The sequence below is a fragment of the Triturus cristatus genome, chromosome 3_1, assembly GCF_964204655.1.
Source record: "Triturus cristatus chromosome 3_1, aTriCri1.1, whole genome shotgun sequence".
In the NCBI taxonomy this organism is placed as follows: domain Eukaryota; kingdom Metazoa; phylum Chordata; class Amphibia; order Caudata; family Salamandridae; genus Triturus; species Triturus cristatus.
This window is the reverse complement of record NC_140583.1, coordinates 250,880,251-250,906,810: the sequence shown is the minus strand read 5'-3', so window position 1 is coordinate 250,906,810 and position 26,560 is coordinate 250,880,251. Positions and strand designations below refer to the sequence as shown.

Genomic DNA, 26,560 nt, shown 5'->3' with positions numbered 1-26,560 from the left:
TATTACGGACACAGCTGAACCTGCTCCCTGTAACAGGCTCCCAGTGCGTATGTCTTAAAGTTTAGCCCAGGAACAGGGATTTCGCTAGACTGTGGGTATTGTTTTGCCAGCCACACAGAATTTTGTGTCTAACGGCCCCCAGGGTCATTCCATCACGAGACATTTAGGGGCTGCTGGTAACAGTCATGTGCCAACAACTGGCAACCGGAACCAAACTGGTATGCCAAGCAAGGACAGTAGGCATATTGATAGTAAATAACCCTAGCGCCACAATTTTAAATCTACCTCCAGAGGCCTGCCCATAAGTCTTGATAATGGCAGGTGTGCCGCCTTTGAAACAAAATCAGGTGGAGACATGGGATGAGCTATGAACTAGGGTTATCCATTGGTGTGGTGTGCACAGGAATTGTAATGCTGCAGAAAGCCACAAAATCCTAATGATACGGAGGATATGCTGGATCGGCCCCTCTGGTAAAAGCATACCTGGGGACTGTATCGTGAATTTTTCAGGAGGCCACGCAGTGTGTGGAAACTCTTGGGTACGAGCGCAACGGGGAAAGCAGTTGAAACCAATAAGTCGTCTTTATCCTTGGGTTAATTTTTTAAACCACCCAAAAGAGTACAAATGCCATCCTTTGTGTGACCAATGGAATCGGTCTTACCAGGGCATCGCATGCAACACCAGGTACGCAGCTTTGACAGAGTATACTGAGGCTGATTGACAGGTAGCCCCTGGGTTTCTGATGAAGGGAGCTTTAAGCATAGTAGGATCCACTACTGCGATCTTAAGGGCACCAAATCTGGCTCAGGATGCCTCAGCTGTGCCCACAACCCAATCTGAGCTTGATTGAGTATGTTCAAACCCAAAGTTTCAGTGTCTTAAAAATGCCTTGCCTTCTGATTTTATATCAGCGCTTGAATGCCACGTGTTAGACTCCAATTGCTAAAAACTCCTCAAATACAAATACTCCGTTGGATTGTCGCTGGTCTCCGCTCTAAGGTAGTGCTCCCTGACTGGCAGCTGCTCATCAAGTCCTATATCATCCTGCTAATGCAAGAAACTTGGGAAGTCAACCCTATAGCTTTTGAAGGCTTTGTGTTTCAGCCTCGTCAGTTCCTTCAGGTCGAGTCTCTGGTAGTTTGTCTATTTGGATTAACTTACTACTTAGGCCACGCAGAGGAGCTGACAACTCCGGTTAGTGACTATCAAGCTGTCCTTTACAAGGGGGCCTTACTTTGCACCTTACAAACTTTCATAATAGTGATTTTTTTTAACGTGCCTAATCAACATTTGACAGGGCTGCTCGATTTATATATATATCTGCTATTGTGGAGTGTAAATCTTATCGGGGTCAACAAATGTACCTTGTGTTGGCAGGTGATTTTAATGCCAGATTACCTGGTTACAGACCCAGGAAGGAACTGGAAGCACTCATGAGGACAGACCTGAGAGGGAATGAGTTGGAGGTTTTACTCACTTCCTGTGATTTGTATGATGTGGTAGAGGGGACCGGGCCAGGAATGCAAGGGTTGCCCACACAGGAATAGTTTCTCTGTAATTGTTTATATTTTCCTTTCCCGAAACTTGGTAAATCGCCTACTATATGGCATTATTATTAGCACTAACTTCGGTGATCACACCCGATTGAGATAGCCCTGGAAGTGCCCCCTAGGGAAGCCCCAAAGCTGTGCCTAGTCTCAGTAATGTACTGCCAGCTACAGCCAATCTTAGATTGCATTGCACATTGTCCAAGCCCTCGAAATTCCCGGGAAAAGTGGTATCTGAGAACGAGGAGCTAGTGATGGGTACTTAATAAAGAATGATGACAATTGGGTAATAGTAGCTAGTTTTCCATCTTTTTGCTCTAGGATTAGACATTCCCTCTTAAAGCCAATCAAACCAGTGTTCTAGGCTCCCCGGTAGTTTGATCATGACTGCTCTCTGGCCAATCGCCTTCTGCGCTGTGTTTTTAACCCGCATCCTCGTGACCGAGCACTTGTGGCCACCCTGTGAAAGGATTAGAAGTTGTCACAGATAAGCAAAGAAATGTAATTATTACAAGCCAGTGGCTTAGATTAACAGACCCTGCCCAACTAAAGTCAGTAAGACCTTTTGGAAAGCCTCATCAAAATGAAATCCCTTGATCAGGTTGTCAAAGCCATCAGCTGCCATATAAAAGGTGAGGGAGGAACGTGTGGCACATTTTGCAAAGATCTATGCAGCTAGCAACTCGAACTGTGGACAGCTAGTTCATGGAGATTCACCCCTTTTTCATCTGTCTCCCTGCAGGAAGGCATGATTGCTAGTCAGGAGAGTATGGGGGTGGGGAGGGGATTAAAGCGCCAGGACTGGATGGTGTCCCAGTTGATTTGATCAAGTTCAATGTGACTCTTTGGGCCCCATTGCTGACAAAGGTTTATAAGAGCCGGAGTCACTCCATGGTTACAACCTCCTGGGTTACTTCAACTATAGTCCTAATTTTCATGAAAGGGAGCTGCTCTGAACCTAAATGTTACCGTCCCATCTCGTTGATTGACATTCCCACCAAACTTTTATTGAGAAATATACCATAGCAAAAAAGTCTGCCTTATGCCTTGCTTTCATGGATTTGTTGATGGCCTTCGACTACATTAACAGATCAAAGCTGTGGCAACTACTTATAGAATTGGGAATGGACCCAACACTTGTGCACTTTAGATGATCTTTGCATCGAGACACAAAAGCACGGGTTAGCGTTGCTATTATTGGAGAAGTGTCAGATGAATTTAGCACAGGACGAGGGGTGTGCCAAGAGTGCATGCTTGCTCCATTGCCATTTATCCTGTACATAAATAACCTTAGCTCTGAGCTCACCAAGTGCGCACCCAATGTACCAATGATCAATAGCGCCCCACCCCCCTTCATTCACTACTGTACACGGATGAGCCTGTGTTAATCGCTCGCACACACACCCAAAGCTTTGTGTTCCCTGGTTCATTCATTTGTGTGTTTCATTGACTAACTTTGCTAAATCCTTTACAAAGTCATGCGATCCAAAGTGCACATGATTTTCACTCATCACAGTGGGTGCAAACGCTTTACTGACTACCAGTACCTTCTCTTACCCGGGGTCACTTTTAGTTCTGACTACCAGTACCTTCTCTTACCCGGGGTCACTTTTAGTTCCACTAGATCAAGGGCTTCCCAAATCGCATCGAGTCGGGCAAAATTGTGAAGAGCCGTTGAATTGCTCCTCCGTTAACCATCTCTGCCGGGCAGAAGGGCGCTCACACCCTTGTTACAAATATATTCCACCCAATATATACCCACTGCAGCCTATGGGCCTCGGAAATTGGGGAATGACTGACCCAAAGACACTTCAAAGGGAAGAAAATAGTTTTTGCCGTCGAATCCTTACATTCCCCATATTGACTCGCCATTTTATCTGCCAAAAGGAGTTGTCCCTAACTTATTTAAGCGATTGAATTCACACTTGCCCCACCGCTTCTGTTGCTATCTATTATGAACACGGAAGAAGCCCCACTCACAAGGAGTATATTCTCTGATTGTCTGGCCTGTGACAGAGGCCTTTCCATCCCTTGGTTGACGTACGTGAAAAAGACCTTGGAAAGGATTGGCCGAATGAATATTTTCTAATGCGCTGCCATAGATGGGAAGCAAGCACCAGCTTTATTGATAGAACACTTAGAAGCTGAGAGGCTAAGATTGGAAGCCCGGAAACCAAATGTTGTGAGTTATTTGGACCTTAACCCTGGGGTCGTTTCTACCAGTTATTTGTGGAATATTAGTGGGAGCTGGGAGCGCTCCCTATTCTCTCGCTTTAGAGCTGGTACAATGAAATATTCTTCATGTTTTCACCTTGGGTACCAGCACAAACCGGACTCAGAATATGTGCTTTCAACAATCTGTCTAAACAAACAATGGTTCATTTTTTTCTTTCTATTATACATTGCATACCAAAAGGATTCCAGTACCTCTTATGAGGCATAGAAATGTTTGCAGATGTTTCCAGGCTTTCTGCTTTCCACAAGAATTGTCTCATAATGAAATTTGCTACTGTGTAAGTCAGTTTCTTCGGGCCGCAGTACGTTCTAGGAGCACTTTGATTAATCATGTGTTTTTTGACTTTTTAAATTATGTTTTTACTCCAGATTTTTTAAAGTTTTATGTGTAAGGTGGTCATGTGACTAATTTTATCCTCGTATGTATTTGTGCTCTTTTATGGTTGACTTTCAGCCAAATAAAGCTCATTCTAATTCTGTCAAAACTTTTGACTTTGTCTTGTTCTATTTGTTGCTGATGCATAGCTCTGAGATGGGCAATGCTATTGTGCCACTTTGTAGGTATCAGGAAGGTGCTCCTAAGAGCTTTTTACAGTCCTTTATTGAATGTATGCCTAGAAATGCAGAACATTTGAGAGTTTGACGACCGGCTTCAGCAGTGGAGCTAAGCAGCCATTCCCCTGCGCATTGTTGGACAGTCCAGAGATTCAGATCTGTGAAATAAGTCTTATGTAGAAAACATTCCTTCATCTGTTTAGGCTTAGGTTTGTTAGGTATGCCTATAGCAGTCTATTATATAATTTCATTTTGAGTAAAATCACAGAGGAACTTAATTTGGAGAAAGATCCACAACACTGTAATATTCCAGTGTCGGGGTGTTTACTAGAACTCTGAGGGTTCCTTTAAAGGCCCCTGGGTGGTTGGTGTTACAGTCAAGAATTCTGTTCATAAACAAAGGTAGGTTTCTGCTCTCGAGTTTCTCAGTACTAGGTGCAACTCTGACCCTTTCTTAAAAAACTGATTTAGTAATATATGAATAAGCCAATACATCTTCACAAAATACCTCAAGTATTCAGTTGTGAAGGATTGTACATGTAGTACCATGGCACGTTGCATCTGTCTCTGCCCACTATGGTGGTATTGCCTTTCCTTACAGGTTTTCTGCTATTAAAGTTCATTTAGATGCAGCCATTGTTCGGGGAGTTAGAGCACTTCCGCATTTGCAACGCGGTCTAGTGCTGGGAGGAAGTTTCAGCTGCTGCTCAGCAGAGCTGATTAGTTGGTGGGCGGAAGGGGGCAGTTTAACTGGGATGCTGGAGCGGATGCGCAGCGGACAGTTAGAGAGACACGCCAAGGCATTCGGGAGGTCCTCATCGTATGTATGTATGTATTGTGGCTTTTTGAATCTGCATCTGACCAATGTTTTACTAGAAACTGCTGCTAAAATTGCCTCGTACTACTGTATGAATTGGTTTTAAAAAAGACTTGAATTAGGCTCGGATTTCACTATCATCCTCTGTGAAAGTCAGTCGCTTTTTTTATGCACCAATACCGTTTTAATAAAAACGAGAACAAAGAGAAAGCAACCACTCACTTGTTCGGGGAGTTAGAGCACGTACGCATTTGCAACGCGGTCTAGTGCTGGGAGGAAATTTCAGCTGCTTCTCAGCAGAGCTGATTGGTTGGTGGGCGAAAGGGGGCAGCTTAACTGGGACGTTGGAGCGGACACGCAGCGGGCGCGCCGCAGACGCGCCGAAGGCGTGCCTAAGGCAAGCCCGTCTGCGCCCGGCCGCACCCGGCCGGGGCCAGGGGCCATAACCCCTTGCCCAACTAAACATTACTCAGCAAGGGAACTGCTGTCCCTTGCTACAGGCAACCACGGCTTGAACCACTCTGTCACCACCAAATTGAAAGCGGAAAACCTCTTGAGGCATACCGGGACAGACACTGTTTCGTTCCATGGGCCAACATCTCAATCTATGCCCACGCCAGGAAACCCCCCTGGCCTAAAAGTGGTGGTTTTGAATACAAGATCCCTTCAGAAACACCATTTAGAGATCTTTACGCTCCTCCAGGAGGGGGATATTGACATACTGTCATTGATAGAAACCTGGATGGGGGACGCATCGGCCCCCGACATCATCGCTGCACTTCCAGGGAATTTTGATGCCATTTGGCATAATAGGCAGGGTAACATAAGGGGGGGGCGGGGGGAGGAGTGGTGATTCTCTTCAATACCAGACTTACGGCCACCATGATAATAGCAGAAAGCATGGATAATACAGACATCCTGGGAGTTAAATCTACCTCCAAATCCTCTTGCCTCCTCCTGCTGACAGTTTACCGCCCCCCGGGTGCAATTCCTGGTTTCAGTGATCACTTTGCCGAGATCATGTCTGACCTCAGCACACGATACCAAAGACTCATGGTAGCTGGAGATTTTAATTTTCACTGGGAGAGGGAACCACGGGAGCCACAGGCAAAGCAAATTGACACGATAATGTTGAATCTGGGACTTCACCAATTGTTGAACTGCCCTACTCACATCAAAGGGCACACCCTAGATATAGTCTGGTCATCTAACCACCGGGATAGGCTACTAAATATTCAACCGTGTGCCTGGTCCGACCATTCACTAATTTCCTGCTGGGTCCCTCTGGATAGTTCCCCGACACAACCTCCACTTGAATGGAGGAGAGTACGGAGCTGGCATAAACTCCAGACGGACAATCTGGTGGACACACTACAGCGATTACCCGCACCCATTTCTGAGGAAGGCAACACCAACATTGACATAGATAGCCAATCCCTTAGCAACACTCTACAATTGGCTATTGACCAATTAGCACAGGAACGTAGGGAAAGAACGAAACTCAAACGCAAGGGGGCCCCTTGGTTCAATGAAGCAATGAGGGAAAGCAAACAGAGCCTTCGTAAAGCTGAGAGACAGTGGAGGAAAGCTTATGACCCCACTGACTTAACCATCTACAAAGCCTCGCTAACTCTCTATAAAAAATGTATTACCATTAGGAAAGCTGAGTACTATGAGGCACGGATAACAGATGCTCCTAATAAACAAAAGGAAACCTTCAAGATCCTAAATGAGCTCAGTAAAAAGGTCGACGTAAAATCGGCATTAACACCCCTTGATGTTAATACATTACAGACCTTCTTCCACCAGAAGGTAACAGACAATCTCCTGGAGATTGGGAAAACCCCCATCACACTGAGCTCTCAGGAGCTGGCCACACCCCTGCCCCTGTCAGGCCAGTCCCTCACAAATTTCCCTCCATTGGACCTAGAATCTCTGGTAGCCCTGATAAATAAAACTAAATCAGGCTCACCGACCGACCCGTGCCCACCAAGGATATTCCGGATGGCCTTTCCAGGCCTGGACCGTCAGATTCTCACTCTCCTGAATAACTCCTTGGCGACTGGTCAGGTACCCTCCAATTTGAAGGAGGCTAGATTTATCCCCCTACTAAAGAAGTTAGGAGCGGACAAAGCCGAGTTGAAGAACTATAGACCTATCTCCCAGCTCCCATTTCTGGCGAAGGTTGTGGAGCAACACGTTTTGAAGACGACCTCTGCTTTTCTGGAAGAACACAAGCTGCTCCAACCGCGCCAGGCTGGTTTCAGAGCCCACCATAGTACGGAGTTAGTCATGCTATCTGTACTTGATGATCTCAGGATGGAGGCCGATAACAAAGAGTTGAGCGCCCTGATACTTTTAGATCTCTCTGCGGCGTTCGACACGGTCAGCCACACAACATTACTGACTCGGCTGATGGACCTGGGCTTTCGGGGGCCTGCCTTCAATTGGCTAAAATCATTTTTATCAGGACGTTCGCAGAGGGTCCAACTTGGCGATCGGACAAGGGTAGCATCTCCTGCGGGGTCCCTCAGGGCTCCGCATTATCCCCGCTCCTCTTTAACATATACCTGCGGTCCTTGGTGGCTGCGTTAGCCAATATGGAATGCCGAGTCTTTAATTACGCAGACGATACTCAGCTTATTCTGAGTATCGATAACTCGGCCCGCGCCCAAGAGGCAGTCCAAAACATCCTTAGGTTTACCATAAACTGGATGTCTGCAAACTCCTTAAAAAGCAACCCGGATAAAACCGAAGTCCTTGCCATTCCAGTAAAAGACAACCCCTGGAGTGGCCTGTTTTGGCCCAAAGAACTAGGGGCCTCTCCTAGCCCATCACCAGTTGTAAAAAGTCTGGGAATTAAGATCGACTCCGAACTCTCCATGAGTTACCAAGTCAACTCGGTGGTGGGCACATGCACTGGTCTTCTAAGACAACTGAGGAAACTGGCTCCCCTGCTTTCAGTTTCATCCATGAAATCCATTGTATCGGCAACTACCCTCTCGCATCTCGACTATGGGAACGCGCTCTATATGGGACTTCCCCAGAAACTTATGAACAGACTACAGGTGGTACAGAATGACGCAGCCAGGTTGATCTTCAGGCTGCCCTGGAGAACCCATGCCTCCCCCCCCCCCCCTGCTGTGTAAGCTGCACTGGCTGCCTGTCAAACAACGATCAAAATTCAAAGGATTGTGTATTGCCCATAAAGCCCTTTATGGCCATGCTCCAGTATACATAAGGGAACGCTTAATTAAATATGTGCCAGGGCAGACGCTTCGTTCAGCAGAAGCCGCCCTGCTGGTTTGCCCTTGGGGTAATTTTGCTTCCAAAGGAGGACGAGCCGTTCCAGTCCTTCTGCCACAACTCTGGAACCAGCTGCCCGACACCCTCCGTAAATAATCTGGTTTGCTTCCCTTTCGGAAACAGCTAAAAGCACTTCTTTTTAGGGACACTTCCTAATACTTCCAACTACCATGGAGACCACCCTGGCCCGGACACTGCCTTTCTTCTGCCAAGCGCTAAGAGACCTGTCAGTGTACATTCGCTATACAAAAATAATATACAAATGCGAATTGTGCATTAGAAGGCCTCTTAAGTTTTTTTTTTTGTTGTGTTTCTTTGCCTCTGAAAGGTTTTGAGGGTTAAAAGTTATTAGGTCCAAGAATAACGATAAGCCGAATAATTGTTACCCTTATGTAAAAAATATCCTTTCCTCCATGGATTTAAAGCCTATTACGTTTTTCAAACAATGGTTACTTTTTTCGAATTCATCATAAATTTGATCCACCGTACTGGTCAAAGGAATACAAAGTTAATTAACTACACGCCATTATTTTGTTGCTGTCCTAAGGTCCTGTATGATTGCCTGGGCTTATTTAACTATGCACTTCTTCTTTTGTCTCCCAAAATCCTATTTGATTTCAAGGTGTATCTAGTTTCTCAGTTTGTTTCTCTCCAACTGAAGTAATTTCACCTCGCTGATATGGGAGATAAATCCTAGCCTTTGTCCATGTAGGTGTTGAAGTTCTCTGATTCTGACTGCAGAGGCTGCACAGGACACCCAATGACTAAATATGCTTTCTTGTGTTGTCCCCATTAGTTACCAAAAGGCCAACAAACTTGTTTGGAAATATCTGCGAGCAATACATCATCGATCTATCAACATTCGGAACTTGTTTTTCAAAATATAGAATAACGCTTTCATCACTTGATTCTGAAGACCTAGATTCATTTACAGCACTGATTACTTTGTCTTTTTTCATTTTCTTTTTCCTTTCCTGTGGATGTACACACTTTGGCAAAGTGTCCCTTTTTCTTACGATTTGCATACAATTTGCCAACTGCAGGACAGAAAGTTGCATTTCCTAAGTGATCGCTGCTCCCACATCTGTAACACTTTAAATTCTTAGATTTGACTTTGCTCTTTCTACTGTACTTGGTTCCACAACTCTGCTACTACTTCTTTAGTTGGTTGAGATACACACATTTGCTCCATGTATGATGCAGTGCTTTCAATGCCTGCAGCCAATTCTACAGCCTTGTTCAAAGTTGAATTAGGAGTGGCCAGTTGAACCTCCTGAACCTTTTTATATTTCGTATATTCCACTACTTCATCTCTGATCAATTCGCCTTCAAAGTCTCTATACTCGCATGTTGACGCTAAAGTTCTAAGAGCACCAACATAACGCTCCACAGACTACCCAGGTAATTAAGTTGTCTGTAGAACTTATGCCTTTCTGTAGTTACATTTTTATGGGGTTTAAGCCTCACATCTAACATTTTCAGTGTTGATACATACTCATCTTCCACATCCCATTCCCCAGTGAAACAGACTGGTGTGGTAGATGCTTTTTGTGTTGTAATTTTTTTAATTGAATAATCAAACCAGCATAAGAGCGATGTAGTCTTGTATAAACATAAATATTGGTTACATTCACATGATCATCCATCACCCTCCCGATGCAACATTGGGGGTGATCCCATAGCGTTGACATGTAGTTCCTACTAGTAACCATACAATGCAAGCATTATGCGGGATAGGGATGGAGGGGAGGGGGTAAAAAGGGAGCCTGGGGGGGATTAACATGCCTGCATACCTCCGCCAATTTCCTCCTCCCCTTCCGTGGTGCGTGCAACTACTGCTTCACGTGGTGCGTGCAACTACTGCTCCACGTGGTGCGTGCAACTACTGCTCCACGTGGTGCGTGCAACTACTGCCCCACGTGGTGCGTGCAACTACTACCCCACGTGGTAGATGCTTTAATATTTTCCTACCTTCTGGTACCAAACAATTTTTGATAACACAGATTTCTTTTTGCTTGTAAAATCATCTCCATTAATAGCATCAAAGTATGACTCCAACCCTTCCTTCCTTCCACTGGCCGGCAGTTGGCGAGTTGACTGGCGGGGCTCTCAGCGTGCAGTGCAGAGGAAGGGGGCTGGTGAAGTTTTCTGCTTCTGAGGCGTTCCTGCCAGTCAACACGTCGCCAGCGAAAGGACAATCAAATACCAAAATGTACGTTTCTTCTTTTTATTAGAGCTCCCTCACACATGACTCGCAGGGAAGCAGTTTCACGGCAACTGACCCCACTGTCAAATCACAACACTATAAATCCACTATGATGTATAACATTCCAAGCTAGGGGCATACATTCCAGATGAGAACCCAACACACGTCATAACTTTGATATGTGTGTGTGTATATATATATATATATATATCTCATCAGAAAAACATACCAGACTTGGAGAGCCACTCGCCTTGTGTCATGTTTATTTCCTGCCAGGCAGCCCCACTGACAACACTCGCAAGTTCAGAGATTTAATTCTGCCAGCATATCCTGATGCGTTTCGAGCGTCTGCGCGCCCTTGGTCACAGGTGTTGGCCGATGAGTGTAAGCAGCATTGCGCACCTCAAAGGCCCACTTTTGTAGTCCCGCCCACCTGGGCGTGTCGGCATAGTGCAAACTGGGATTTGGAGTCTTTTCACAAGGTAAGTCTTAAAGTAAATGCAGCCGCCATCACAACATCAAAATCGATACCCCAGTGGGTTTCTGTTCCTTGTCAGGGTCGCAGTAGGGCTGTTCTAACCCTGTGACAGGAAACACAAAAAGCTCCATTTAGCGTCTGTAATCACCACGCTGGACCCGCTCTTCAGCGGTGGGGCAACTCCGCGACCCCGGCAGGCCGCAATTAATTCATTGACAAGGAACAGAAACCCACTGGGGTATCGATTTTGATGTTGTGATGGCGGCTGCATTTACTTTAAGACTTACCTTGTGAAAAGACTCCAAATCCCAGTTTGCACTATGCCGACACGCCCAGGTGGGCGGGACTACAAAAGTGGGCATTTGAGGTGCGCAATGCTGCTTACACTCATCGGCCAACACCTGTGACCAAGGGCGCGCAGACGCTCGAAACGCGTCAGGATATGCTGGCAGAATGAAATCTCTGAACTTGCGAGTGTTGTCAGTGGGGCTGCCTGGCAGGAAATAAACATGACACAAGGCGAGTGGCTCTCCAAGTCTGGTGTGTTTTTCTGATGGAATTAATTGCGGCCTGCCGGGGTCGCGGAGTTGCCCCACCACTGAAGAGCGGGTCCAGCGTGGTGATTACAGACGCTAAATGGAGCTTTTTGTGTTTGCTGTCACTCGCGCGACCGCCACTCTATCACAAGGATGATGTCCTCAGTGATGTCAAGAGTGATGCCACTGACCATGTCATGAGTGATGTAATATGTGACGTCATGAGCAGAGGATTGTGGGCGCGCGAGTTATAGTTATCTGAAGTAACTATAACGGGGGAATTTCATTGTTTTTTTTACGAGTGAAATATCCACCTAACTATAACATGTGTGAAACCTATGGTTTTTTAAGTGAATTTGCAAGGTTTTTTAAATGCTAATTCCTAACTATAACGTGTGTGAAACCTATGGTTTTTTCAGTGAATATATATATATATATATATATATATATATATATATATATATATATATTTTATTAGCAAAAATAACTTTTCTGTAATTGGGCATTGTTTTATACATGGATAGATTATCCTTTAGGGTGAAAATTTACCAGGATCCCACACACATGTATGTTCAATGTTTATGAATGTATCAGATTGAACCTAAAAGGATTTCTGGATATATAAAGTAAGTAGATGCTCCATATTCATCAATTATATTGGTGCTTCTTGAACCAAATAAAGAGACCGAGATGGTGTTAAAAGTACATAAAGCCTTTCATAGTTATGGAATGCAAACTTGAATATTCAGTGGTATTAACCTTGTCTCAATATAAATATGCATTAACTATCTCTAACTACTTTTAATATAACCGTTTTAATTAAGTTGAAAGTTTTCAGACTACTGTACACTTTGTCATGTGGTGGTTGTGGTGGTGGTTGTGGTGGTGGTGGTGGTGGTGGTGGTGGTGGTGGGGGGGGTGGACTAGGCAAACTGAACTCCCTTAATACAGAAGGAAATCCTAAGGCCCCAGCAAAACACTGCCAGCAAAGACACATGCGGCATCAGTTTCAGTTCTCCAATCAAATGTTCTCTTACTTTGAATGTCCCTCCCATGCTGCACCGTATCCCTTGCATTCTTCGTTGTGCAGGTGAAGCAGAATAGAAATTCAGTACTGCAAGCAATAATATCTTGCAAGCAGCAAAGCCTGTTTATGATAATTATCTCATTCGTCCTGCGTCGCCCGTGCCAATGTGGCGACTAAGCAATTCGATGCTTGAAACATGACGGAACAGGAATAAACCTGCACACTACAACCCAATCAGAAGCGATTGTGAAATTGAGTAGTTTTGTTAACAAGTCTGCAGTGCTCCTTGCATCCTCTTTCTCCCGACACCTAGCCGAGTTAGTTATACAAGTGGCTACTTGTAAGACCCACTTATCAGCCACGGGAGTGTACAAGCTTACCACTTGGGAATATTTTCCCTCTTCCAAGGCCATCTAGTGTCAGCCGGTTGGCCAGCTGCATTTGTTCCCTCGGTCAAGAAAGCCTGTAAGCAGGTAAGACCTGTTGTCACAGATGCATAAACCGTTTGTACCTACAAGTTTTAAGACATTGACCTGTTTTCATAATTACGATTAGAGGTGAACTGTAAGCCATGTGTGCCACTGGTCCATACATGGTTTGATACTCGAGACGAAGTCCTTCTGAGTCCTAAATTCAACATGCATATCAGATGGGCTCTTGGCTGTTCTTTGGACAGATTCGGGGATTTGCGTTCTTTAAATCTACTTTCCATAACATACGATGGCTTGGCACAGAAAAAGAATTCTCAAAAGCCGTTGTTGCCATATGATTCCAACTGATATATCTTACTACATTTTCTGTGTCTGCATATTCCACCATAACCAGAAAAGCATTGGTGGCCTTCTCCTGGCTTTAATTTGTTGTTGAGTGACTGAGCACCAGTGTTCCTTTATAAGCAAAACCATCACCACCGCCGTCTCCATCCATCATTGAGGTTGATAGGTGGTCGCTGTGTGTATTTTGGTTAAATGGGAGTGGTATCTGTAGGTGGCAAGTGAGTGGTGTGGCACTGTGGTTGGCAATCTGAGTGCGCGGGGGCAACATGCTATACATGGGATGGTTAAGCTAACCTGCTGTTTTATGTGTAAAAGACTAAGATGTTTTCTGATATAGGGAAGCCATTGGGCCATATGCAGATTGTTTCTAAGCTCCCTCTAATATCATCCTCTGTTGGTTTCAGAACGGCACCGAGAGTTGGCAAGAGCTGCACTGAAGAAAAAAGGCATGATGGGAGGAGCCACTCTCCACCAACCACAACAGCCGTCAAAAAGGTTCAATGAGGCATTTTTTTTTTTTTGGTCCAAATTTCCTGCTTTATTTCTTTTAATGCTTTGCTTCACCCACTTGTTATACAGTCCAACGAAATGGGTCGCGTCCACAGATCAATCCTCCTTCCTAGACTGTATAGAGGCCGAGTTTCCTCATTCAGTGGTAGAGACCTCTCGGGACGAAGGTCCTTGAATCGTGACTTCGCAGTTGAAGGCTCTGTATCCTGCCACTGACCCGGAAATCTAGACTTCTGGCAAACTCATGTCCTGGAAACTGACCTTGGACTTTATTCACATGAAGATCGTAGGCTGACCACCTGCTAAATGTCCATTAAGCTATCAAAAAGCTATTGGGGCTTTGTTTTTTTGGAAGTAATGCATTCCTGTTTGGACCAGGAATGTAGTTTTTGGTACCAGCCACTAACTCCAAGTGAATTAATTTCTTGGAGTTTAAGGAAATGGCTTCTTGTCGAAGCTAGTCTTATACTAGTTTCTGAGCCCCTCTGCGGACCCTGGTTGTGAAACTGTGGGCCTCCTAAATAGTTGACATTGAATTTGGCCAGTGTGCTACATAAAAATATCCAACATGATGCGACTGACTACTCTCCCCACCTCTTTACAAATTTGAAATAACATAGTTCTTAGAAGCATAAAAAAGGTGAAGCCTATGCAGTTGTCGGTGCGTTGCTATCGCCACCCACTTGCAGAAATTGGAGGTTTTTCCCCTAGGGTAGGTTTGTGCTGTACTGCTCCTTGTCATCTGAAATGTTTGTTCTCGATTTCCCCATGAATACCAGATATTCACTTTTGGATTTGGTGGACTCGTAATATTTGATTCTTACTCTTTCTAGGTCAGTGAAGTTCAATAAGGGGTACGCAGCCCTGAGCCAATCACTGGATGAAACCTTGGTCTCGCTTGATTCAGACAGGTGAGGTCTCCGTTTTCGATATATCTGGGCATTCCCATTGCATTGACTAAATCAGGGTTTCACTAGTCGCCAAAATGTGCTTTTATTGGGCTATACGTGAAAAAAATAAAAGGGAAGTATAAGACAGGGTGATGTTCTATTATGTCACGTTAAGCAGTATAGAAGAACCAGAAAAAGTTCAGAAACCCTTCTTCTAAAGCAACATTGAAGGATTCCAGATCCTCCGCGTGCCCTGCCGCTTTGCTGAACTTGCTCATATAAGCTCTAATACAAGGAAGGATGCAGTTTGTCACTTGGTCCTGTATTTGCTGGTGCGGTGCAGAGCTGCTTTGGGAATGTTGCAGTGTAGGCACTCGGTTTGGAAGCTCCGCTTGCCCTGTAGGCTTCCATGACTGCAGTTCCCGCACGCAGACCCTGCCCTTCCCAGTGATCTCGCCCCTGTTGCTCAGAGCAGACTTACCGCCCTCCTTTCCAGGGTGTTTGCTCAGATGTACCACCATGAGGCTCGCTGCAGGGTTCAGCGTGTCTGATGCTTTTTATATTTGTCTTGTATCCATGTTGTCCTTTTCGGTGGTGGTGTTGTTCTTCGTGTTATTGGGGCGCAGCCTGCCATTGATCTGGCATTGGAGCATCTTCAGTAGACTGGAGAGGACCTCACAGGCGGCTCTGCGGTGATCAACGCAGACTGAACTCTGGATAGGATGTTTTACAGATGTGCTATTAGTAGGACAAGGAATGTGCAGTGACTCCAAAACGATCACTTATCACCGCCGCCCCTAGAGATGAAGCATGGATTTTTGGAGAACGCTGTGAGCAAATTGCTCTGCCATGGTTAGTAGAGGCGGCAGATCTGTGCTTGTCGTTTTGAGTCTCTGCTGCACCACCTGGGGGTCCCTTTGCAAACTGACTTTATGAATACCATTGCTGGGAGTTAGCGCTACCCCTTGTGGTACCACTTTGATCTTTCTGGAGTATTGGCAATATTGGCCCAGCGGATATACTGCTTGCAACCATACCCATTCATTCAGTCCGAATGCCTCTTAGTGAATTGGTCATCCAGTGCTTGGAAGGTTGCCTTTCAGTTCCCTACCGTTGAATATGAATCTTTCCCGTTCCTTTGTGCCCCCGCTATGTCGGTCTGCACACCGCGGCACATGCACAGATCTGCTTCTCCACACTGGTTTTGGGTCATCGGAGGATTAAGAGGGCAGCAGAGTGTCCTGGATATATGTTGACTTTACTTGTTGTGCTTCCTCTTGCAGTGATGCAGAGCTGGAATCCAGGTGTTCCTCCGGTTACTCCTCCGCAGAAGTAAGTCAAGACGTTGCTATGGTTGTACGCCTCACCTGAGATTTGCTTTTGTGGTGGTGCTGTCAGTATATGCAAAACGTAAACATTGACTGAAAATTAGATTATCACCTTGATGTTCTTGAATTAAAATGAATTTAGGTTTGTTTCGCAAAAAAAAAGGTTTAGGTTAACTATCAAAAAGCCTGTGCAATCTTAGGAAAGTCATGTTACAACTTTGCTGGAAAATTGTAAGTGAAAGGATACTATTCTTGATGTGCACACTTTATCTCTTCCTTCCCTCTACTTCCTCTTCGATCATTCTCTTCTTTATATTAGTTTTTCAAATAATTGTGCGATCTTTCATAGTATAAAAAGACTTCTCATTTACTTTACTACATTATTGTCAATGTTATTTTAACCATTACCACTGTATGATACAATTTATCTAACTCGCTATTTACTCCTATTATTGCATGTTTTCACTATTTACTTCAACTTTTGTTTCTCTATAAAAAGACGCCCACTTTTTTCTGTTTCTTAAACATAATGTCACTTCAGCCAAAGCACACACACTGCCCTCCTTTGGCTGTGCATCTGGAGTGCACTTCAAATATTGTAGAGAAGGTCTGCAGTCTTCATCTGTGGTGTGTTTTCATGGCATGAGTGTCACATTCCTCACATTCGCAGTAGACACCCAGGGATTCCCCTCTGCCCTCCTGCACCCACGTCACCAGCCACTCTTCCTTGCCCACCTTTTGTCCTCCCTTCCATCCGGTCTCGATGCCCAGCCAGCCTCGAGGAGTGCTGCACAGCCGCCCTAGGTACAGTGCCCTCCTAGCTGGCAACAAGTGTGCTTTTCAGAGGCATTAGGTGTTATTTTAACAATTTTCTTTCCACCAGACTGGTCCTGCTTCTGTTGCTCCTCTGTTCCGCCCAATATGAGACTGATTTGTTCCCCCATCCGCCGATGTTTGTCTCTTTTGCTTTATGGAGCTGGTCGGGCCTATTTTTCCCGTTCCATGCACTGCATCCATTCACTTGCCATTATGCTGGAGGCGAAGGATCTCGGTTATTTCAACGGCATCAATATCACATGCACGGCATTCTGCTGCCACCGCGTGTCCTCTTTGTATATTGCAGGCATGCGAGTAGGACGCATTGGCACGCGATTTCTTTATGCCAGTTACTGTTTGCTTGGCCTTCTTGATGGCGGTTCCTTACCTGCTAGGGCCATGCTCACTTTGGCTGTCCATCTAGAGCGCGAGATGCCGGCAGGTCATGCCAACTCTAGTATCTCTTTGTTTATCTGGTAGGTTATATTTGTTTTTCGCTAGTGTTGGCCAACCATCGTAACCTTGCCCTGGGTCGCCTGATGGAGGGAATGATGGAAACTTTTTCACCCTCGTTACGTGCATCCTCAGTAACCTTCTTCGGAGTTGTGGAGATATTGTTTGAAATTTGAGCCAGAAAGGAGCTGGTAAGCAGCCCTGCTTTAGCCCCCAAATGCTGACATCCAGGACATTGCCACCGTGAGAAACACCTGTTCCCTCAGTTGGAAGCAGACGTGGGAGTACTGGTGGACCTGAAGAAAGACAATTGACTGAACATTTCCCCCAACCTTCTCCCCCTCTACCCTTTACATTGTATTCTTTAGGTAAAGAAAAAGGCAATTCGCAGAGCAATTGGGGACTTGGATTGGATCAAATTAACGTTTTCATTTAATTTTAGGTGTATCGCCCCCTTCGGTTGGTCCTAGAAACCATCACAGTTGGGATTATTCAGGTTAAGAAGTAGGAAAAAATAAGCAATAGCAATTGATAATTTCAACAGACCTGCATACGGTCAATAATATCTTCTACATGATGGGTATTGTAATTGAGGCACATGAAAATAAATTACATAACTTGTAAAGACACTCTAAAGAGGATACACAGAAAAATATTCAAAATCACAAACCAGATTTGATCACATACACAGTTTATTTATTTTTATTTATTTTATAGTTTTATAGAGCGCGAACCAGACCCGTGAGGGTATCTGAGCGCTTTACAGGATTAAGGGTGGTATACAAAGCGTAAGGAAGGGAGGGACCGATTGGGTGAAATAGGGGATACATTATACAAGAAAGGCACGCAGTCTAAAGTCCCGGCTACATGTGCAATAAAATTTAAAACAGGTAGATACATTATACAAGAAGGTACGCAGTCTCAACTCTTGGGGGGTGGGGGGGGATGCCCAGGAGTGCAGGAATTGGCATCATCATCAGTAGAAGCCGTGGATAATGCCGAGGTGGAGGGAGGAACATGTCGCTGAGGTGATTGTAATGTATTCATTAGACGAGGTATTTGCAAATTAAGAAGGTTTTGGTCTCCTTTTTAAAGCGTGCCAAGGACGGAAGTCTTCTGATGGCGGGTGGGAGAGAGTTCCAAATTCTTAGAGCGGCCCCGGAGAAGGCCCGATTGTAGGTCTTTTTTTCTTCCGGAAGCGTGCTGGTTGCAGCAACAGGTCTTTGGCAGATCGGGAGTTTCTGGCTCCACCGGATGTCACGAGTTTGTGGGCGAGAAATGTAGGGGAATTGGAGTAAAGAGCTTTTTGAGTAATGCAGGCCAGTTTAAATTGGATTCTGGCCTCTAGGGGAAGCCAGTACAGAACTTTGAGGTGGGGAGAGATGTGGTCGAATTTCTTTGAGCCAGTTAGGAGTCTGGCGGCGGTGTTGAGGCAGGCTTTCAATGGAGCTAGAGAGTTCTTAGGTAGCCCTGCGAGAGTAGAGCATCGATATTCTAGTCTAGACATGACTAGTGCCTGGATTGCCGTTTTAAGGTCGTAAACATCGAGGAAGGGTTTTAGGTTTCTTAGGTAACTCAGGTGGAATCTACCCGTTTTGGCCATCGAGTTTATATGGCCACGCGTGTTCAGGCTGCTGTCAAGGGTTATTCGAAGGGATTTCGCCGAGTCAACAATGGTAGGAGGGCAGTTTAGTGCTGTGATGGTCTTGTGCCATTCCTGGTTGTCTAGAATGACTTTGGGTGGGGAGATCAGAAGAAATTCAGTTTTATTTGCGTTGAGTTTAAGCTGGTTGGCGGTGAACCAAATTGACTGTCAGTTTCAGGGCCTCGTTCAGGGAGAAAATGTCCTCAGGGGAAGAGATTTTTATGTAGATCTGTGTATCGTCGGCGTACATAAGGTAGGAGATATTGGTGGCACGTAGCACCTCGGTGAGCGGTTCAAGGTAAAGATTGAAGTGGGTAGGGGAGAGGGTTGATCCTTGGGGGACTCCAACCGTAACCGGAGAGGGGCGGATAGATTACTGTTGATGAGGACTCTTGGTGAGCGGTTTTGGAGGAAGGATCTAAACCATTCAAGGACGGTGCCATCCAACCCCATCCTAAGTTTGAAGCGTTCAAGGAGAATTTCGTGGTTAACCGTATCAAAGGCTCAATACAATTCAATACAAAAACATTTTTACCAAGTAAAAGGTGCTTCATGGGTATAGGCTATGGCACAGTTCTCTGGTGAATAAAACTGTGCCGACAGTTGTGAGCATAAACGGGTGAAAGCACAAAAAACTGGTAATGTTTACCAGTGTCTGAGAGAGGACTACAACTCAAATGGGAGATACACTGACTCTCTTTACAAAAAGATTTGTAAACTGAGACAGTCAGGCTATAAGGTATGTCAACGTATTGACCCCATACACGTATTTAATTTGTGTCATCATCAGGATTTATATTGTAGCAACCCTATGGGACAAAGAGTACCAATGGGGATGTGGAAGAAATTAAACTGGTTTGAAAATAATTCTACAGAAGTTGTAAAATCGGAGGCTTCACTTCAGAGGAAGCTAGCTCATTCATAAAGGTCAATGAATGGACAAAAAGTACTGTTATACAGCCCTACAAATTTATTAGGACTGTGTTTTAGATCAACAAAACTTTATAATATAAGGACTGAGTCTTCTTATATCCTCAGTAAATGTTGGTTTGGCTATCTCACAGTACCACATCTAAACTCCTAAATCTCCGGAGTTATAGATGCTATTGGTAACCTCGAACATGACCACTCTTATTACCAAGGAATTCTTTGAAACCGATTTAACCCTTTCATTTGTCACGTTTGCATGCCCGAGGTTTCACAAATGAGAAGAAACAACAGTACATTTTCAAGTGTTCTAAAACTTGTAAATACACCATGAACTGTGATTGTTAGAAAGATGAGACACATCATTGTTATAAGTATTATTAGAATGGTGAAAAATAAACAATTCAACCATAAATTGTTCCTAATGTTACTGCTATCTAGCACTAATATCCCTCACTAGCGAGAGCATGGTTGGAGTACCCTTCTGTCAGACCCCATGGAATGATCTAACCTGACCCCTTGGTATAATGTCTCAGGAAGCTGGCATCAGTGCATCTACAAATGCACTAATTTCAATGTGCAAGCTTGCACGCATCTGCTTGCGCAGCTATCTTCCTTCTTAGGATGAATGTTGGGGCATGCAAAGCTGCATCTCTGTCTCAGCAGCTTCCATGGTAACTCCGGTGTGAAGTGCCTCTCACCGAATTCAAAACGGCCGCTGTATTAATAAAAAACACCAGCCGTATCTCATTCTGCTAGAGACGCAGAAAAACAGCTTTACTTAGTCTGAAGAAAAGAGTCTTCTCCTACGAGCACATAATGAAGCAAGGACATCATGTACTAGTATATGTGTCCCTGGAACTAACAGTGCAGACTACAGAAAACAATGTAACAAAAATAAATGTGTACGTGGCATTTTCTCGTGTTAATGAAAAACATGCTCAAACCACTATCTTAAAAAGATGCTGAGTTAAAAAGGAAAACTAAGATAGAGACGAAATGTAATCCCTGTAACAGTACCCAGACTCCTGGGCATATTGGGTAGCACCTGTTTGGCCGCACACTTGTTTGGTCCCTGTAGTGAGTAAAAAGACAGCTAAGATGACATTTTCTGAACAAAGTTACCTTTCTACGCTAATGACACTTGAAAGTCTGAATTTGATGTTTTTTTAACTTTATGGGAATGTGCAGCCAAACCATATATACCTTTATTTATTGGACCAAGGCTGCTTAGATGATAAATTGAGAATCCTTGAAAAAAGTAAAGACCATCTGAGCCACATTAGGCCTGCCTGCTTCAATAAAACTATTCTCTTAATAGTTTAGATGCTTTCATGGCTTTGCGAGATATGTTGCAGCCACACATTAGCCCCAGTATGGCGAGAAGGGCTACAACATGGTGTTTCCTAGACCACCAGCACTGATCCACCCCACACATAATCTATTTGATGATGCATAGTTTGCACAGCATTCCCTGGCTTAAGGCTGGCATGAGACTTCTTGAACGTGGAGGGAGATGATCTGCTCTCACCACCCTCTTTCCATAACCTGTTCTACCTGGGCATGTTTCGATAATATGTTTTCCCAGTAAGAAAAGATGGACACATTAGATGGAATACCAAAGAAAGAATGCGGTTTGGAGATTTATAATCCTCAAAAAGGGCCTCCTTTCTAGATCGCTGCTTAAAAGATTTTGCAGGATGGAGAAATGAAAGTCACTCAGTGTTCATATACTACAAATGCTATCAGTGGTTAGTCTACATCGACTTTCAGGATGCCTACTCATGCAGTCAGATTATAGATTTACCCTGCATACAAAGAAGATCTGCAAAACCTGTCCACTCAATAGCTCTTTATTTCCTTTGCAGTATATATAAAAAGCTACCATCATGGTGAATGCTCTTCACAAGATCTATAAATGGCTATAAGTATCAATAACTTTACTAGTAAATGGAGACCAATGCAAAGATATGTCTCAGATTGCAAGCGACCAGTAAATTCTTATGGCCCACTAATGGATGTTACAGGGGCTCATAGTAATTACAAGTTTTTGTTTTTCACACTGAGATTTTGCTCCTGAAAACAGATGAAATTTCCACTAGAAACACTTGGTGGAAACCTAAGGAATTGGCTGGAGAACACCAATTCATGCATTTTAATTCATAAAACTTGTAATCTCCACCACCAAACTTGCCCGGACCTCCAGTAACTGTAATTCCAGGGCAAGGTAATAACACTGATTAATCCAAGACATGTTGCAGAGTGACCAGTGCTTTCATATTTTAGAAGCCTCACTGACTCCCTCCTAGAAAACCTTCATAGATTCAAACAATAAAAGCAGTTGTGGTTAAGCTGAGCTCTTATGTTATCCATTCTCTCTCATTTGGATATGGCGACACCAAGAGATTTTTTTTTAGGGGCCAATGAAGGTTTTCATCTTTGAATAATTCTTTGTCACATAATTACTACAAACTTTCAGAAAACACTTCCATGGATGGAATTTTAAACATACCTTGTATCGCTCTTTTCTATAGTGCCCTGGTAAAGTCCGAATGAAACCCCTCATTAACAGCCCAAGTTTGAAGCAGTGTTTAATTAACTTGTAACTTGTGTGTCAATCCTTTCCAATCTACTGCATAAGAACTTGTTCCAAAAAGCATTCCTTGAAAGCTTGTGAGAAGTACAACCCCAGGCAGCTGCTTAGGTGCTGCAGTTGAGTTGGTTGCTGAACTACAAGGAGACTTCTTTTATGTCTTCACTTTTCTTACCATTTACTTTATCTGTGCAGCGATGGGCACAATCGTAATAAAGGTATTATTAGCATGAGGAAATTTTTTCACTGTGGATGGAGGTGTCCCTAGCCTTCTTAGATGGTGGTTTCCTGCATCCTTCTTTTTCTACCATGCGAGGTTAGATCATGTTTTTCCTGGGCACCCCACAGTGCATGCCGCATTGGGAGCTGCGATGGGGGAGGCCCAAGGCCCGCTCCCCTGCTTGCACCCATCACAAGAGACCGGATCACTCCAACCCTGCGGGCCAGTTTTGTTTTGCTACTGCAGGGTGGGAGCAATTCAAAGCATTTTCCTGCCTTTTTCGTGCAAGGGAATGTTTTGTTATCCCAGCGGGCGGTAGCAGCTTTGTGCTCCTGCCTGGTGGGGGAACTTTACATTTTTCCCTAAACACAACCGCAAGCAGGGAAATACAGTGTCCCAAGGGTTGGGGGACCGTGGGGAATGGGATCCCCAGGGCCATTGTATGGCTCAGGGAGGCTGGACCGTGCAGCCCCGTCCCCTTAATTTAAATTACCGACCCGGGCCTCTTGGAGGCTTGGAGAGGTGTGACACGTGCCCACCTTCCCCATAAAATACACAGTGTCTCTCCACCCCTCCCTCCCTTAGCCCATGCCCCCCAGGGGCATGGGAGGTTGAAAGCGGCACTTAAAAAAAAATTGTATCCCGAATTTGCGGCAATTTAAACAAATCTGTAATTAAAAAAACATTTTTGGCCTGGCGTCCCCCCACCACCTGGCGGGTGTCAGGGGATCCCTACACTACCACTGAGTCCTACGATGGCTGCCACCACTTCCTGGTTGAGGTGGTTAGATCTTTTGACTGTGTGGATCCTTTACAGCGTGATGTATACAATTTTTGTTGACCTTAATTTTTACAAAACTACTGAGCGGATCTACACCAGAATGCAAAAAGCACTCTTTCTGGAATCCATCAATAAATCGGTTCATTTGTAGAGTGCACTCCTTGTGAGGGTCTCAAGGCGGTGGAGGAGGTGGAGGAGGTGGTGGAGGAGGTGGAGGAGGTGGTGGTGGAGGAGGAGGAGGTGGTGGTGGAGGAGGAGGAGGTGGAGGTGGAGGAGGTGGAGGAGCTGCTACTGCTCATACAGCCATGTCTTGAGGAGTCTCCTTAAGGCCAGCAGGTCCTGGGTCTGTCATAGGCGGATGGGGAGGGTGTTCCAGGTTTTTGCAGTTTTTGGCAGTGGTGGGGGCCTTGGTGAGGGAGAGGATCAGCTAGGTGTCGTCGGTGTATGAGATGATGTTGAGGTCGTGCGATCAAACAATGTTGGCGAGCGGTGCCATGTAGACGTTGAAGAGTGTCGGGCTGAGGGACGATCCTTGGACTACGCCGCAGATGATCTTGCTGTCTTTAGAGCGGAATGGGGGAGGCGGACACTCCGGGTTCGGTGGGTGAGAAAGGAGGTGGTCCAGTCCAGTGCTTTGTCCCGGATCTCTGCGTTGTGGAGGCGTGTGCAAAGGGTGTGGTGGCAGACGGTGTTGAAGGCGGCCGGGATGTCCAGGAGGATGAGGGCTGCGGTTTCTCCGTTGTCCAGCATGGCCCTGATGTCATCTGTGGCGGCGATGAGGGCTGTTTCGGTGCTGTGGCTGCTGCAGAATCCAGATTGTGACGTGTCCAGGATGTTGTTCTTTTCGAGGAAGGATGTCAGCTGCCTGTTGACAATCTTCTCAATGACTTTCGCCGGGAACGGGAGGAGGGAGATGGCCGGAAGTTCTTGAGGTCTTTGGGTTCTGCCATGGGTTTCTTGAGTAGGGCGTTGATCCTGGCGTGCTTCCAGCTCCCTGGGAAGGTGGCGGTCTCGAAGGAGCTGTTGATGGTCTTGCGGAGATGGGGTGTGATGGTGGAGATTGCTTTTTTGAAGATGTGGTACGGGCAGGGGTCAGATGGTGAGCCGGAGTGGATTGTGTTCATGATTTTGATGGTGTCTTCGTTGTTGACATGGGTCCAGCAGTGCAGGGGGTCGATGTGGCTGGGGGGCGGTGAGTCTGAGGTGACTGTCGGGGGGGCCTGGTTGCTGAAGCTGTCATGGAGGTCTGCGATCTTGTGGTGGAAGAAGGTAGCTAGGGGGTTGCAGAGGTCTTGTGATGGCTGGATGTCGTTTGGGTTGGGGTTGGTGTTGGAGAGTTCCTTCACGATGTTGGGAAGTGCTCTTTGCTGTTGTGTGCATTGTTATCAATGGGCTCTTTGAAGGAGGTCGTTTTGGCGGTTCGGATGAGTTGGTGGTGTCTGCGGATGGCGCTCTTGTAGGCTGTGTTGCTGTCCGGTGTCTGTTCGTGGTGCCACTTCTTCTGGAGCCTTCGGCAGGCCTGCTTGGATGCCTGGAGGTCGGCGGCGAACTAGATGGCTTTTCTGTTGGTGCGTCTGTTCGAGGGTTTCTTGATTGGGCGAGAGTGTTGATCCATTGCCTGAGGTTGAGGGCAGCGGAGTCCGTGTCTGTAGTGTCCGTTGGTGGGTTTCGGCCGAGGGTGGTGGCTAGCTGGTCTTCGGTGACTTTGCTCCAGCTGCGGTGTGGGGCCCATTGTGTGGATCGGTGCATGGTAGGCTCTCTGATTTTACAGGGTAGGGGATGGTTCTACTGGATATACAGGGTAAAAAGTAGCGGAGATAGAGTGGTCAACCCCGCCTAGTCCCTCTTGTTATATTAAAGCCTGCCGTTAAATTGCCATTTTGTATAATGCTTGCCAAGGGTGCAATTTAAATCTCCTGTATCATCCCACAGAACATGCCCCCCTAGTTATAGCGCCCTAATAGTGTTTTCAGATATTGCCAGTTCACACTGTCTAAAGCTTTGGTGGCGTCCAGTGTAATGACATCAGGTGGTGCCTTATTTGCCAGAGCAAGATCTATAGCTCCTATTAATTGATTGGTCAATTTAGGCACGTATCGCCCTTTCATAAAACCCTTCTGATCCTCTAGTATAATCCCTCCCATCACCTTGCTCAATCTATTAGCCAAGAGGTTTGCAAAGAACTTATAATCGCAATTAAGGAGAGAAATGGGTCTATACGTCTCGCACAGGATCATTGTCTGGCTTAAAAATCAAAGTGATAGTGGCCTCCTCCCAAGACTTAGGTAGGGGGGGCTCCTTCTTCTAAAATCCTCACAAATAATTGAGTCAAAAACTGAGTGATGACATCCCCAAGGGCTATATTAAAGTTAATTGGGGGACCCATCTGAGCCTGCTGCCAGCTCTCTCTTGCCCTTATCTACTGCCCGCTGGACTCCCCCGACCCCCTTCCCCCCCCTGAATAATCACCTAATCTAATCTTTTTTTCCTCCTCTTCTGGGCGCTTAACTATAGGTAGCCCTTCCAGCCACTCCTTGACTGCTCCTCCGATGTACACAGGTCCTCTGTGTATATAGAGAGCCAGAAAAGTCTAAAAAGGCATCTTACACCTCCCGGCTCTTCACCAGGAGTTTCCCGTTGGCCCTAAATTTGACCTCCCTCACCTCACTCCTCCGTACGCCACCTGATGGATTTCCATACTGAAAGTTGGTTACCCAAAGAACTCTGCTTTGTTTAAGCTATGCGTCCGAAGGTTAGTCGACATCCAGTATGCTACAACCAATAGGCACTTGTGAGTCATTTCCTCGAGTCGCCCTGCTCATTTGAATTAATCTATGCTCCATAGTTAAGGAGAAGCCAAAGGTTCGAACAAAGATGGCCAGAGGGATGAGGTAAGCATTAAACAACGTAGTG

The 26,560-nt window shown here is 45.4% G+C and overlaps 1 protein-coding gene across 2 annotated transcripts in view; it reads left to right on the top strand.

The window, feature by feature from the left end:
* FAM219B (family with sequence similarity 219 member B) overlaps positions 1-26,560 on the top strand; it is a 95,379-nt gene that overhangs the window by 64,787 nt on the left and 4,032 nt on the right. For both annotated transcript variants that reach the window (XM_085643813.1, XM_085643814.1), the window contains exons 3-5: positions 13,889-13,979; positions 14,828-14,905; positions 16,168-16,216. In XM_085643813.1, coding sequence (XP_085499939.1) covers positions 13,889-13,979; positions 14,828-14,905; positions 16,168-16,216 — 218 coding nt within the window. The remainder of the gene's footprint in view (positions 1-13,888; positions 13,980-14,827; positions 14,906-16,167; positions 16,217-26,560) is intronic.